Source organism: Peromyscus californicus, unplaced genomic scaffold (assembly GCF_007827085.1).
Source record: "Peromyscus californicus insignis strain IS unplaced genomic scaffold, ASM782708v3 Scaffold_5__1_contigs__length_169319896, whole genome shotgun sequence".
Classification (NCBI taxonomy): domain Eukaryota; kingdom Metazoa; phylum Chordata; class Mammalia; order Rodentia; family Cricetidae; genus Peromyscus; species Peromyscus californicus.
Window position 1 is genome coordinate 153,131,721 of NW_026294573.1, and position 15,772 is coordinate 153,147,492.

The 15,772-nt window shown below is 35.3% G+C and overlaps 1 protein-coding gene across 1 annotated transcript in view; it reads left to right on the top strand.

The window, feature by feature from the left end:
• The window catches only part of Mmp16 (matrix metallopeptidase 16), a 260,706-nt gene that overhangs the window by 120,347 nt on the left and 124,587 nt on the right, over nucleotides 1-15,772 (top strand). Inside the window, exons 2-3 of the mRNA XM_052718656.1 lie at nucleotides 5,716-5,864; nucleotides 14,334-14,456. Coding sequence (XP_052574616.1) covers nucleotides 5,716-5,864; nucleotides 14,334-14,456 — 272 coding nt within the window. The remainder of the gene's footprint in view (nucleotides 1-5,715; nucleotides 5,865-14,333; nucleotides 14,457-15,772) is intronic.

A 15,772-nucleotide genomic window follows, 5' to 3' on the forward strand; every position in this document is an offset into this window, starting at 1 on the left:
CCCACATACTTATCTACAGGCCTATATCTGATGGGTGATATTTTCTCAGTTTTGGTCCTTCTTTCCAGATGGTCACAGCTCGTGACAAGTTGACAAAAAACTAACCAGAGCAGGATACCTGTTTTATTCCAGTTTTGTAATTCATTGTATACATGGTAAAATTCTCAGTGGAGTGAACATAATGTCTGAAGTTAAGTACAGTGATTCATTCATGTTGAGGGGTGGAATAGTGATATGGAAACCATTTGGATTTCTGAATGAAGAAAAAGGCCAGTTTCTGCCCAGTTAACTTAGTCTATCTGTTTTCAGCATGACCATTTCAGAGTGAAAACACATCTATGGTTTTAATATTTTCATTACTAGGCACTTATAATTCATGCTTATAGCCACTTTTAAAGCTACAAAATGCAAACTCTAAATTTTATTATTGCTTATGCCCTATGAGTGATACAATTTCAGGGGGAAATACACTGAAGATTTTGTGGATTTGTTGATGACATCAAAAACTATGGAGTCAATCACCTAGATGTTAATTTTAGTTTATAAGAGAACTTAGTGCATTTATGTGGAAGGTTCATATGGAATGAGGTAATTAACATTTTGTAGCATGTCTGATACAATGCATTTTATCAGTTGTGTTTTAGAATGCGATTCAACATTCACAGATTTAAATAGCTATACTAGTATTTGAATTTTGCTATGAACTCAGTAATGTTTGCAAATAATTTTCTAAAATAATTATGTAGAAATGGAAATGTTATTTTTTTAAGTTAAAAACAAAATTGCTCTCTAAATTATTCTTATCACCGCTGTCCTTTTTATTCAATAGATAGTACTGTGGTTTGAATATATGAAATAGATACAGAAACATGCTTTTCCCATGGTATGTGCTGACTAGAAGTGATTATTATTTAACATAAGTGGAGGTCTCTGGTCAGTAGCCAATTGGCATTTTATAGTAGCAAAGTGATATAAAAAAAAGTGATTTAAAAAAGTGATTTTTCCAGGTCAAATAAGATCCCAAACCCACTCCTTTTTGTATACCATCCAAAGAATTTTCCAGTTCTTAAAATATAGAATGGGTAAAGATCTTCACTAACCTCACATCTGACAGAGGGTTAATCTCCAAAGTATATAAAGAACTCAAGAAACTAGACATCAAAATACCAAACAATCCAATTAAAAAATGAGCTACAGATCTAAACAGAAAAATCTCAACAGAAGAATCTCAAGTGGCCAAAAGACATTTAAGGAATTGCTCAACATCCTTAGTCATTAGGGAAATGTAAATCAAAACGACTCTCAGATACCATCTTACACCTGTCAGAATGGCTAAGATCAACAACACTGATGACAGCTTATGTTGGAGAGGATGTAGAGCAAAGGGAATACTCCTTCACTGTTGGAGGGAGTGCAAACTTGTACAGCCAATTTGGAAATCAGTATGATGACTTTTTAGAAAATTGGGAATCAATTTACCTCAAGACCCAATGATACCATGCTTGGGCACCCAAGAGATTCTCAATCATACCACAAGGAGACTTACTCAACTGTGTTTATAGCAGCCTTTATTCAGTAATTGATGGAAGCAGATGCAGAGATCCACAGCCAAACACCAAGCCAAGCTCCAGCAGTCTAATAGAAGAGAGTAAAGAGGGATTATATGAGCAAGGTGGGGCGGGGGGCATGTTAAGATCATAATGGGGAAATTTACAGAAACAACCAGACCAAACTACTGGGAACTCATGAACTTTAGACCAACAGCTATGGAACCTGCATGGGACCAGACAGACTAGGCCTTCTGCATGTGGAGACAGTTGTGTAGCTTGGTGTGTTTGAGGGGTCCCTGGCAGTGGGATCAGGGTCTATCCCTGGTGCATGAGCTGGCTTTCTGGAGCCCATTACCTTTGGTGAGACACTTTGCTCAGCCTTGATGCAGGTAGAAAGGGTTTGTTCCTGCCTCAGCTGAATGTACCAAGCTTTGCTGACTCCCCATGGGAGGCCTTACCCTTTTGAAGGAGAGGATGGGGGGTGGATCAGGGGAAGAGCCTTGGGGGGAGCAGGTTGAGGGATGAGAGGACAATCTGTGGTTGGTATGTAAAATGAATAAATTAACATATATATTATATATATATACTCTATCAAAAATATTTCCCCCTCAACACTAATTAATTCAGTTATTCAAAAATTTATATGAACTTATTGTTTAATGATTTAAGGTGTGGGAGCAATTTACAAATATTCAGAGCCATCACTATTTGATTACTTATTATTATAACCTACCCGAAGAAAAGATTGTTAATTGATCTGGCATCTGTGATTTGCTGTTTCTTGCCTTAATCTGAAGCTTTGAGAGATGCATTGTCTTGAAAGACTAAAGGGAATTTTATTTCATTAGATTATTTTACTGGGCTAAGCAGTACATAAGAATATGTTAGCTTTTAGTTTCTCTCTTAAAGTGGTCATTAATGATGGGACCTACTTACATCCCCTTATATTGATAATTTTCTATAGGCTGCTCCCTATAAGATTATATGTTTGAATCAGTTATTGTGAGTTTTCATGATATGGGTACATCAAATATTATTAATGATGACCTATTTTATAGTGAAGTTTACTTTAAAAGGTGCTTCCTATTTATAGTACAAACTAGTGAGGGTAATATCTCTTGGCCAGCAGTTTTTCTTTTAAAAACATCCCTTGAAAGATCCTATTCTGTAGAGAGAAGCATTGTTCTGCTTGTGCTTCCAATAAGATATACCCCTAAAGGTAAGAATATCCATGGATAAAGTATAACACGGGACTACAGTTAAGTGAGGTCACACAGATCCTTTTGAGTTTTGTGGTTGTTCTAGTTGCAATGACTAGAGGTACTGTATCGTAAGACAGGTCAATTTTCCTTGAAGAACCTTCCTATTGTTAAGTTTTCAATGCTCTTAAATGCACTTGATCTAATGACAACAGTAAAATAAAATAAACGAAATATAACAATGCTTGTCACCAAAGCCTGGTTTGGCAAATATTTTACATTCCTCTTGTTTTGAGATATGAGGAATTTTCAGATAGTTTGTGATTCTTTTATGTGGCCTCTGCTTCCAAAGCCTATTTAAAGTTCTCTTATGTTTCAGTCTTGTTCTATTTTAAGGCAGATCTCTACTTGATCAGGCACAATTGTAATAATCAAAGACATAAATAATATGACTTACCGGGCACGGATTTTACTGTGAGCTTTATATACTCTGACTTTAGACTCATGTTGTCCTCAAATGCACGTTTGAAGAACATATTCCCTAAGTACCCATAATGTGCATTTGGGCACTGAATATGTACTGAAAAGATTCCAAGGCACAAAATATATCTCAGGAGACAAATTTGCTTTTATCAGTAATCTAGGAGTGTCAGGAGTTTAAATCAAAGTTTAAGAGAGGAATATATTTTTAGAAGCAGCATATGAGGATGGATGTCTGAATTGCAATCTGTTAAAAATAATGTATATACATATTTGCGCATATATAGGCAAACATATGTATCTATAAGTGAACATGTATGTTTAGTGCAACAGATACAAACATAGATACTATGTTATTAATCTTGGATACTATTAAGAATACGAGGTAAGGTATATCTTTAAATATAACTTTGTAGGTTTTTTTCCAAGATGTTTTTGTAGTTTCATAGATAATGTCTTTCTTGACTGACAAAATTATGACATTGATATATCACTCAAAATAAACTGACTGCAAAATGGAAAGTCTCAGAAGTTGCATGTTGTTTTAGAATTAAAAAAAAATTACCCACTTGTCACTCATTGGAAAAAACAGCATTTCATGCTAAAGAGTGAAATGTAAGAGAAAAAAAATGAAGGGAAATAATACTTCATTTTTACATTATTTGAAATCATTTGTTTTGGAAAGCTAAGGCATAAATCAAATGTGCCTTTTCTAAAACATGATATTTTCTCATTATGTACTTTATATTTATGTATTTTTTATATTTAGTCTATTTGTATATAAATCATAGGTTTGCTTATTAATAGTTTTTTCTTTGCTGTTCTTATAAATGAAATTGCCGTAGCTTAGCACCAAGTGTAGCCTAGCAACAAACAGCTTTCTAGCACATAAGATATGTGGTGCTATGGAAAAATTTCTGAGCTTAAAAAATTTTGCTCATGTGTATTATTAAAGTCTTCTTATTTTTTTGACAACTGAATTAAAATATTGAATTTCACACTAAGTAATATTATTGACTGCCTCCTTCATTCAGGAAATACTGGAATCTTTCTCAGATTTCACCACTGCTAAATAGGTGATTAGATTGTTTTCCAAGTAGCCTGTTCATCACTGATTAGATGAGAAGCATCTTGACACACATTTGTCATTTAGGAGGCAGCTTTTCGAGATTGACTTTTACTAGCCACCTTCTTGATATCAGTGCAGCTCTCAACTTTAAATAGCTTTTATCAAGCTGATGATAGAGATTGTACTTTTAGGGATGTCAATTTTAGAGAATCCGTAGAACATTATCCTTTTATTTTTGCATTTTAAATCCAGCATATTTAATATCACCTTTTTACAAAATTTAGATTTTGTATTTGCTAGATATTTTTGCTGGGAAAATGAATTTCCTGGGCAATAGTTACAACTTATATAATGCCAGTTATTACAGAAAAACTGCACTCCCATATAATCACTTACATGGTCAGGAGACCACAGCAGGCAGAGAAACACACTGGCTTCCCTAACTACTGCTGCAATTTCGTGAGACTTAGCAATTTGCCCAGTAGTTCACTGCTGTTAAAGAAACCCATGACTCCTGGGAAGACTGAGATAAAAGACAGCATGCTTGGATCAGGGATATCAGGCATAAGACTTTACTTTTGGAGTGAAGGTGTGAGGCTGTGGGAAAGCGGGCCTGTGCTCCTGGTGGGAATCCATTATTTTGCTCAAATGCCCTGAATTTTTGTTTTTGTTTTCTGTGACTTCCAACAATGCTTCACTGTTGCACCAGTGAGGATGAGGAGGTTTGCTGCACTCTACCTTCTTTCTTTCACCATCCTCCCAAGTTTTGTCACTGGGGAGAAGATGAGAATCATGAGATCTTTAAGTTGAGACCTAAACATACAAGAATGTTGAGTATTATATATCAATTTCACATTATGATATATGTTACATAGTAAATTTTTTTCATCTGAAAAGGTTACACACTCTTGAGAATGTCCAGCTGCATTTGGGTAAACTGTTTACATAAATGATATATGCAAATGCCATATCAGAGTTCATCTGTAAAGATATCCATCCCATTTGCAGCCACTGCTCAATTCTCTGTAGATAAAGTTCTTTAGATGCATCTTGTGCATATTTCTTTCCCCTTCCAGCAATGACATCTTGATAGACTACTGGAAAAGTATGATTTTGGAATTGAGTTCCTGGAGGACACATGAAATCTTATTTTTATTTTTTATTGCATATTAAGAATAGAAATTATATACAATAAATATCTAAGTAGTGATTAATCACAAGTTTTACTAATTCATATTTATAAATATGTTAGAAATGTTTATAACTACTACAGAAATTATAATATAATCTAAAGTACATAATGTATATTTCAAAGACATCCAATAAATTTAGAATCTACTATAGATATTAATTAATTTTCAGAATATTCATGTTGAATTGTGAAGTTGATCTAAAGGAATTGTCCTTGTGATTACAGGTTTGGCTACAAAAATACGGCTACCTTCCACCAACTGATTCCAGAATGTCAGTGCTACGCTCTGCAGAGACCATGCAGTCGGCTCTAGCTGCCATGCAGCAGTTCTACGGCATTAATATGACAGGAAAAGTGGACAGGAACACAATTGAGTAAGTAATGTCCTCCAGATTCCTTCTTTCATTGATTCTTCAGCCCAATTCAATTGTCACAAAAACTGCACACATTCTACAACCATTATTGGGATATTTTGATTCATGAACTTTTCTTTGGGATGTATCCTATTTCCAAACCCTGTCTTTTGAGGGTTCTCATAACATGTAATATACAAAGTCAGGTTGTTCACATTGTTTTAACAACACATTTTGAAGCAGGAAAGAAAATATGAGCAAGAGTCAAATTAATGCAGGGTTGAAGACATTATATGCCGTGGCAATTAGTGATTGCTGCTCTGTGTGGTTTGTACAAGTCGTTGTTCACATCTCTACGAAGTGTTATCCTGTTAGCAGCTTCACATTGGACGGGATGGGATGCATATGTTTAAACACTCGGAAGTCAGAAACAGTACAGATAATGTTCTTATGTTCGGCTGGTAGGGAAAATTCAGAAATGGACTATTAAATGCTTAGTAAGTTTCTATAAGTGACAGCTCACTAAATGAGATAAATAAAATAATATTTTTCACTGGAAGATGTCTACTTTAAATTTCTCAGTGACAAAGGACTTGTTCATGCCTCATAATAATAGTTGTGAAATTTATTGTTTATCCAATATTCCTTCTTCCATTGTCTCAACAAGTGGTTCTTCAAGTGTACACTTCCTGAAAGACGACAAAGACAAAAGTTATTACCTCTTTGATAACGTAAATAAGCATGTTCACAGGCATTTAGTGGCATAGTATTTTTGTCACTGGCTCCTAGAGGTTGAGCACTAGTATGAAGCATAATTATTGGTCCTCTACTACAAAGGAGGGATATATTTTTCCCTGTGTAGGCAGGCAAAAGTCTTTTGTGGTCTTAGAACCCTTGACACTCACAAAGTGAATATATCCCTGTTATTTGATTATCCTGCATTAACCTTCACAGTAGACAAAAATACAATTTTCTCTCTATTTCCTGAGAAGAGATGCTCAATATCACAGGTCAAATGAAATGTAGAAAAATTACACAACTCAGGCCTTTTTGCATCTTGGGGAGGTTATCTTCTGGATGTGTCAAGAGATATCATTCATTTTTCTTTTAAAAATGAAATATCTTGACTCAAATAAATTCTGACCCATCAAACTAATTCTACATTTAATACTGAAATTTTATTTTCTTTTCTAATGCTCACATAAGGCTGTATCTCTATACAAGAGCTCATAGGATTTATCCTTTAAAATTAAACTTCAATTTGAGTTTTAAAATTTATGATCTTAACCCTCATAGTGTTTTTAATTAGATGAATAAGTACTGACTAGTTCAGACCTTGGGAAGCAAAAGTCAACAATAAACCACATTCTGCAAAAGTTAGAAACCTCACATCAATATTGGGGATAGCTCAAAAATGCAGACCTGAATGCTTCTAGTCATTGTAATTATCTATTCATAGAGACACATCAGACATTTCTTTTAGACTATAAATATCCATCCTCACAATTAAAGGTAGCCTTTGCTAACAAGGAAAAACCAGGTCTTGTGTTTTGTCTCTGGGTATTATACAAAATTGTTCCAGCAAATCTCCACTCTTCATGTCAATATTCTACTGCTCTCTAATAAAGAACCATTAGCTTCTGTTTCATTTTCTTGAAATTCTAAACACATTATTTAAAAAATGCAAGCAAAATGAGTATTTTGAAAACAAGTTACATTTTCCAAGTGTTCCAGTGTCAGGAAAAAATGATGAAATACCTACCTTTTACTAGATATTAAAGTTAAGAAACTTAAATCTTTTAAGGGAGAACAATCTTTTAAGGGATCTGGAGAGATGGTTCAATGTTGAGGATGCTGACTGATCTTGTAGAAGACTTGATTTCAATTTACAGCATGCACATCAGGAAGCTCACACCACATACAACTCCAGCTCAAGAGGATCAGATGTCTTCATGCGAACCCACACATACAGTAACATTCCTCTCTCTCTCTCTCTCTCTCTCTCTCTCTCTCTCTCTCTCTCTCTCTCTCTCTCTCTCTCTCTTTCACACACACACACACACACACACACACACATACATACACACATACAAGTAAAATTAATCATTTAAAAACATTAAGAAATAGAATCCTACTTAGGTCATGACCTGTTTCTCACAGTTTTGACTAACTGGTCATTCAAACGTTGCAGATGGTTAGATGTAATTTCCTAATACCTAATGCAGCTAGAGAAAGACAGGTGATCATAACAGGCTTAGCTGGTCCCTGTTATGTGAAAAGAGATAAGTTTTTTTTTCTTGTGGTCTAGAGGGAGGGTATAAACATTATGGAGGTATAGAGGACATCAATGTTTTACTTATTATCCAATGACTCAGATTCCACACCAAGAGTAATGAGCCTGTCAGTATGTAGGATATAAGTAGTCTTTCTGTGATACAGAACTGGAGATTAAGAACAACCTGATAGATAATTCTTATCTTAAAACAAAATGAGTGTTTCTGTTTGCTTTTTATTTACTTGCTTGTTTGCTTTTGTGTATTACAACTTTATTCTTACTGAATATCAATGGTACAATTATTTTGTTTTTATTATTTGAATACACAATGCATCTTTGCCGTTAACAAATGTTAACTTGGCTGTTATTGCCAGGTGAAATTCCAAAAGTACTGTTAGCCCTTCTTGGTTTTGTCTCTTCCCTCTCTCTTCTATGAAGCTCCTCCTTTGCTCTAGAGTGCTTGGCCTTATTCCTTATTGTTGCTGAAACTGGAAGCCCCATGACTTCATTTGCCTGCTGTCGATTTTTTCAATGAAATAGCTAATCCTGAGGTGGACTCAGGTTACTCATATCAAATATTTTGAAGTATAAGCCCTCTAATCGTGCTATGAAAGCATTGTTCTGTGCTTTTTTTTAAATTCAAATGAGTATATAATGACAATCTTGCGGAAACTTCAATCTACTACTTTACATAGATTATAAGTTATGATAATCCACACCTGTAATATCATTATATAGGAAGTGGAAGCAGGATGATTGACATAACTCTGACACCATTTGGGCCTACATAGTGAGTTTCATGAAAGTTCTGGATAGAGAGTGAAACCTTGTCAGGAAAAACTGAGGCCAGAGAGATGGCCCCTCAGGTAAGAGTGTTTGCTGCTTGTCTTAGTTACATTTAAATTACTGTGACAACACACCATGACTAAAGCAACTTATAGAAGAAAGAGTTTATTGGGCCATAGAGTTTCAAATGGTGAGTCCATGACTGTAGTAGAGAGCACAGTGGCAAGCGGGAGAATTGCTGTGGATCAATAGCTGAGAACTTTCATCCTGAGACGCAACCAAGAGGCAGAGAAATAACTGGCAATCCTGTGGGCTTTTGAAACCTTGAAGCCTACCCCAAGGGACACATCTCCTCCAGCAAGGTCACACCAACCAACTCTCCCCAGGCTTTCCACCTACTGCAGACCAAGTATTTACATAGATGAACTATGGAGGCCATTTTCAGTCAGACCACAACTCTGCCCAATGATGATGATGTGAGTTCAGATTCAATACCTACATAAGAGTTTGAAATCAGCCTACGCTTGATAGAGCCTATGTCAAAACAACAAAGAGAATGAAATACTTACTGCACTTTCAGGCATATTAAAACACGCTCAGTCATTTGAGAAGTGATCTATATATGTTATCAAGCCACTTATTCCTTCATGGTCACTTATTTATATATTCAATTCACTGTTATTTATGTTTGCTTGTTCACTTGAGACTGCATTCCTTTAGCCTCCAGACTTCCTCCAACATTCTATGTAGCCACACTCTCCTTGCTCTCATACATCCTGCTTCCCCATCCTGAGTGCTGGTCAAGGCAAGTGCCCCTTTATCCAGGTCTTATCTTAAAGATGAATTTTATTTTAATTAGGTTTGTGTATGAGAGTGTGTGTAGGGAAGCATGTGCACATGACAGAAAGTACCCCTGGAGCTTTAGTTATAAACTATTGTTAGCTGCTCGATCTGGGTGCTCGGAACTGAACCCAGGTCCTTTATAAAAACTATAGGTACTCACAATCACTGAACCATCACTCTAGCCCTTCATTTGATTTTAAATTAAAAAAAAAAACAACTGTGAGTTCGAGGCCAGCCTGGGCTACCAAGTGAGTTCCAGGAAAGGTGCAAAGCTACACAGAGAAACCCTGTCTCGAAAAACAAAAAAAAAAAAAACAAAACAAAACCTCCCTTGGAAAACAGACATGTGGTACAGTTAATCTATAATTCCTCGGTGATTAAAAGTGATTATTCCAATTGCAGTAATCCTTGTATTATGTTGAAGTAATTAACCAGTTCCAAGTAACAAATTTAGGTATTGCTTTGAAGAGAATATTTTATTACTTTTTTGCTCCTTAGAACTGGCATTGGAAAGAGAGTAGCATTTGTTCTCCACCCAAAACTAAATCCATTGTCTAATAGTATAATAATTCTTTTAATTGTAAGTTGGTTACCTAATTTATTTAAAAATGCTCACTTAAATTCCTTAATGCAAAGATAATCTTATAGTCTTATATTTTATCAAGTTGAGAAATACAAGCTCATTATGGAGGGCATGCCTGATTTTTTCTAATTTTAAAAGTAATTGTTTTTGCTGGTTCATCTTTAATGTACACACAGTAGTGTATAGTGAAGAATGCTTGATGAAAGAGTTATCTCTCACAGTGGTCAACATTCTCTCCACTTCCATAGATATGACATGTTTATGTGTGTGGATATATGTGTGTGCATGTTCAATAGTTCTGATGATCTAAATAATGCCACATAACTTATTCAACACATGCTAATATTCTTTTATTTGAACTGTTTTAACTCTAAGTAGCATTTCTAAAAATTTAGAAAATGAAGTAGTACTTAAAATCCTAGTTTTTTAATTGAGATAGTTAATTATATATACCAAGAACAATACTGTTTCATGCAGTTATCAATACTTTTTATTTTCATTCTTTTGTCCAGGTTGTGAAGTTGATACCCTAATAGTAATACTTCTAAATTTAGAAAAAAAAATGCAACCTTTGGTAGTTAAAGTTTTTTGTTTTTGTTTTTGTTTTTTGTTTTTTGCTTTTTGTTTTTTTGAGAAAGGGTTTCTCTGTGTGGTTTTGGTGCCCGTCCTTGATCTTGCTCTGTAGACCAGGCTGGCTTGGAACTCACAGAGATCCGCCTGGCTCTGCCTCCCAAGTGCTGGGATTAAAGGCATGCACCACCACCGTCAGGCTGTTATTTTTTTTTTTTTACTGTCCGAGTATGGCAATACCTTTCAAACAGAATTGCTTTAGTGGACTGTATGTCGCTGCAGACATATGGTTGGTAGGTAAGTCAGAGGCTTAGAGCTTATCCAGAGGGTAACACATTAATAAGTGCAAGACAACAGACAATTGTTCTTTTTGATGATTGTGGTGACCATTACATTTCTTCCTTGTCATCATGTACTTCAGTATTTTATCTTTGCACTTTCTGTCTTGTGAGTTGTACATGTGTCCACGGAGGCAGTTAATGAGCTGATATATGTAGAGAAAATAAGCCCTCAATGTTGGAGCTGTGTAAAATTGCTTTTAACAATCTTTTTATACCTGGTAGATCTAGTCCTCTCCATGATGATACAGCCTATGAATGTTTAAAATAATAAAAGAAGCATATTTGAGTATTCCTAGAAAGATCTGGGGACAGCTCTAAACAGCAGCTATCACTCTTCCATTTCATCAAAATTTGGAATGTCTGCATGATGAAAGCATGTCTAACCTATTGCAAAATATTTTTGAAACTAATTTTTCTCTCAGTAAATGTAGATCCAAGTACACCAAACTAATGGGGTGTCCAGTTACATCTGTGCGAGCTGGCTGTCCCTTCTCTCCCTGATCAGTGCTGTTTCCAGCAGCGTTGCTGCAGTGTCCCAGATACATGGACCACAACTGTGCTGAGCAAAACCTGCCTGTGCGGAACCATAATCACAGATATTGGAAAGGCTGAAGCTACAAGATTGCTTGGGATGAGGATGTCCAAACTAACCTCAGGAGCATTGCAGAACCCTTTATCCATCACTCAGTGACAGAGCACTGCCTAGAATTCACAGTCTGGGGTGTAAAAACTGATGTAATTATAAAGCCGAATTTTACTAAAGCTAATGGGCACTGTTTTGGTTGGAGAAGACGTACATTACATATTTATGTAAAGTGTGTTATTTTTGAGCTGGTGGATATTTATGAAAAATGTGAGAACCAATAGCTGTTGTAATATCTATTATGAAAGAACTAGAAAGATCTGATATTTGAATGGAATGCTCTCCTGAACATAAAAGTAGAAGTCAAATTGACTCGAAATACTCATTGCTACAGTGTTTAATCTTGAAACCTAGGGGGGCCTCCCAGGAGTTAGGAGTTAGAATGCATCCTATTTGACTTGGAAAGGGAGTGATTTTCCTCATAACTATGTTGTTGAGACTAGAATGCGCTTGGTTATATCTGATGACTGTGATATCCCCATTACTCTGAGTATAATAATAATAATAATAATATACTTTTAATCTTTACCTTAAAGATGTTACCTTTATTGTAATGTAAGTAATTGCATTGGTGTATGTTAATATTCTCATACATGGGTAATATAAGCAAGCTACTTCTAAAAAGTTAATTCACTTTCAGTAACGAAAGTTTTCGTTTTTTAATTTTGAAGTCATTCTAGAGTAAGCATGCATCAGTTTTGTAATGAAACAGCAACAAAAGCAATAGGAGAGCACACTAAAAATAAGCAAGTAAATACATACATTTCGAGATCAGCGTTGTTCTGTTTCTTCATCTGTCCTGGAATGGTTTTGACTTTGCTGGCCTTGAATTCACAAACCCGTTTTAGCCTACCCTCCAGGTGGCAGGATATTGAGTGCACATGAAAGTACCCGATTATATAGTGCATATTCATAGGCAGCCATTTCTAAATTCAAATCCATTTAAAATATTTTAAAAACTCACATATGTGGTGAAACACAGAAAACCAAATTATTTTCATATCCTTTCTGATTCATGTAGCAACAAGAAGATTGGGTGTGATCTTGATAGTAAAGAGGCTAAAGAACAGAAAAAAAAAATGTATTGTGAGGGAAACTGTTGAAAATCCTTAACAACTTTCTGCTTAAACAAGACTCAAGGGTAGGTGATAAAGATGACAGTGATCAAATGCCATGCCCTAGAAAGCAAGTTCGACGGCGACACATGACTGCACAGTAAAGTTAGTACACGGAAACAGCAGTTCCTTTTAGGGCTGAGCTTCGTTCGGTGATGCTGAACTGCTTACTCGGAAAAATACTTTATAACTATTGAATTTGATTATCATTGGGAAAATGAATAATGATTGAAAGTAAAGGAGAAATAGGAAATTGCTCGCACCATATGAACAAGCAATATACTGCTCTCAAGGCTGGAGGAGAAGGACTCTGCCATAGTGAAACCTGCCATTAGACGGAGAATATAAAAATCTATGGAGCTGATGGAGGGATGGTTCAGCAGCTAGGAGCACTGCTGCTCTTTGAGAGGATCTGGGTTCAATTCCCAGCAACTTTATGGTGGAACACAATCATCTGTAACTCCAGTTCCAAGGGATCCAACTCTCTCTTTTGACCCTGCAGGCACCAAGCACACACAAAGCACAGAGACATCTACTCAGGCAAAACATCCATATACATGAAATAAAATTTAGAAATATTATGTTTCAAAAGTGTTAACTCATATCCCATGCAAAAATGTGCTGAAAGTCTTTGATCAAATCGTAGGATTCAAGATGGGTGTGGTGGCGCACGCCTTAAATCCCAGCAGTCTGGAGGCTGAAGCAGGTGAATCTCTGTTAGTTTGAGGCCAGCCTGGTTTACAGAGTGAGTTCCAGAATAGCTAGGGAGGGCTGTTACACAGAGAAATCCTGTCACAGAGGAAAAAATATTAGGACCGTAGAATTATTTTCTTTTGCCAACAGTATTATAATGAGATGCTATAATGAAATATATTGAGATATTGTCATGGAATAGTATAATTTTAATTATATATTATCAAATATTATACTAAGGTATTATAATAGAATATTGTACTCAGAAATTATAATGGAAAATTAATCTGAAAATAAAAAACACAACACACAGAATGTTAGCATACCTTAGTGTCATTTCATAGATAACGTGAGGAAGTGAATATTTGTTCAAGGTTGCATACTTTTCAACAGTGGATTCTATATAGAAATTTCAAGTAACTTCTTTTTGTGCAGTTATCTCAAAGTACATTGGAGGAAGTAAATGCACTAAAGAATTTGAATAGTAACACAGTAAGTGTTAACTCTTTCTGAAAATGTATGACATCTATTTAGATTTAAATTGTAAGAACATTGAACATGGACCATTTCCCTTTGTGGGTTGCTGTTTCCCTTTTGAAATCATTAAGAGGAATTTCTGAAAAATACCCATTCTTTTTCAGCTGGATGAAGAAGCCTCGATGTGGTGTACCAGACCAGACAAGAGGCAGCTCCAAATTCAACATTCGTCGAAAGCGCTACGCACTAACTGGCCAGAAGTGGCAACACAAACATATCACTTACAGGTACAAGCACTCTGCCCTACCCCAACCTTGTTTCATTTCTGTTGCTTTGACATTTTGTTTGATACATGTTATTTTGTGAACATGGACTACATGTAAGTAATCAATGATGTTATATTGTCCTAGAGATTTTTCAAGTGGAATAGGAAGAGAATAAAATGGATTTTAGGGGACCTTGCAGATGTTGTTTGACATTGTTGGTCTCTTGTATCTTGTGCCTCACAACTTCCAAAAGATGTTAATATTCTGAGGGACTTTTAGATGAGGGTTCTAATTCGGTGCACTCTCTTCAAGTATTTAATAGCCTAAAAAAATAAGCAAGTAATATAATCTATAAGTCTACCTTTTAAACAAAATGCTTTTGAAATAAATGGTTAGTAACTGTGGTAGCACTATTAACATTTTGCGTTTTATTTCCTGTGGTAATTATTGAACTTGACATCCTTTTTTTGTTGTCTTCAATGATGCAAAATTATATCCAACCTAAGATTACCACTACTTTATTGGAAAATTTTATGCTTTTTTTTTAACCCACTGACCTACTACTACTCCAAGTATGGACAAAGAACAGTGCTCAGCCCATGGAGATAACAACAAATAAAGCCCAAGGACCCTGTTCTTCCTTAGAGAATACATAGCAATGTCGAGGTTAAACAATTGTATAAATGTGATGTCTATATGAAAAGGAAGAAACAAGACATACCCTCAAAACATCAGAATTGTCCTAGGCATTCTAGAAACCCAGGGAGTCTTCTCAATGAAATGCCTCTTCTTAGCCAAGGCCCATAAGAATATTTGAAAGAAATTGTTAAGCCAATGGTTAGAAGATGAAAGACACTTTATGGAGAGGATATGCCAAGAAATACTTCAATCAAATTATATGAGTAGAAAAGGAATTTTATAATTCTTGTTATTTTCACAAATAGGCCTTAATGAAATGTTTAAAGATAACACTAAAATGATTTGTTTTGGGTTTTTTCTATATACAATTGGAATATGGTATTTGTACTTACTTTGATTATTTAGAGGAGAAACATTGCTCAGAATTACTTTATAATCTCATATTGTCCTCCCAGATAGAATGAGACTAGATAATTATTTTATGTAAATTATGTCAATTGCTCTTCAGATAAAGACAAAAAAAACTTGGCTCTTTCCATGAAGTTAGTATTCACCGACATTTAATCTTTTCATGGGGTTATTCATTTTGCTTCAGAAACATTTCATACCACTACACTATCTGTCCTTGGAAAAGAAAGTTGAATATTATTCCCAGAAATTAATATGGAATACTGTTTATATCTTCCTTGCAAGGGCAA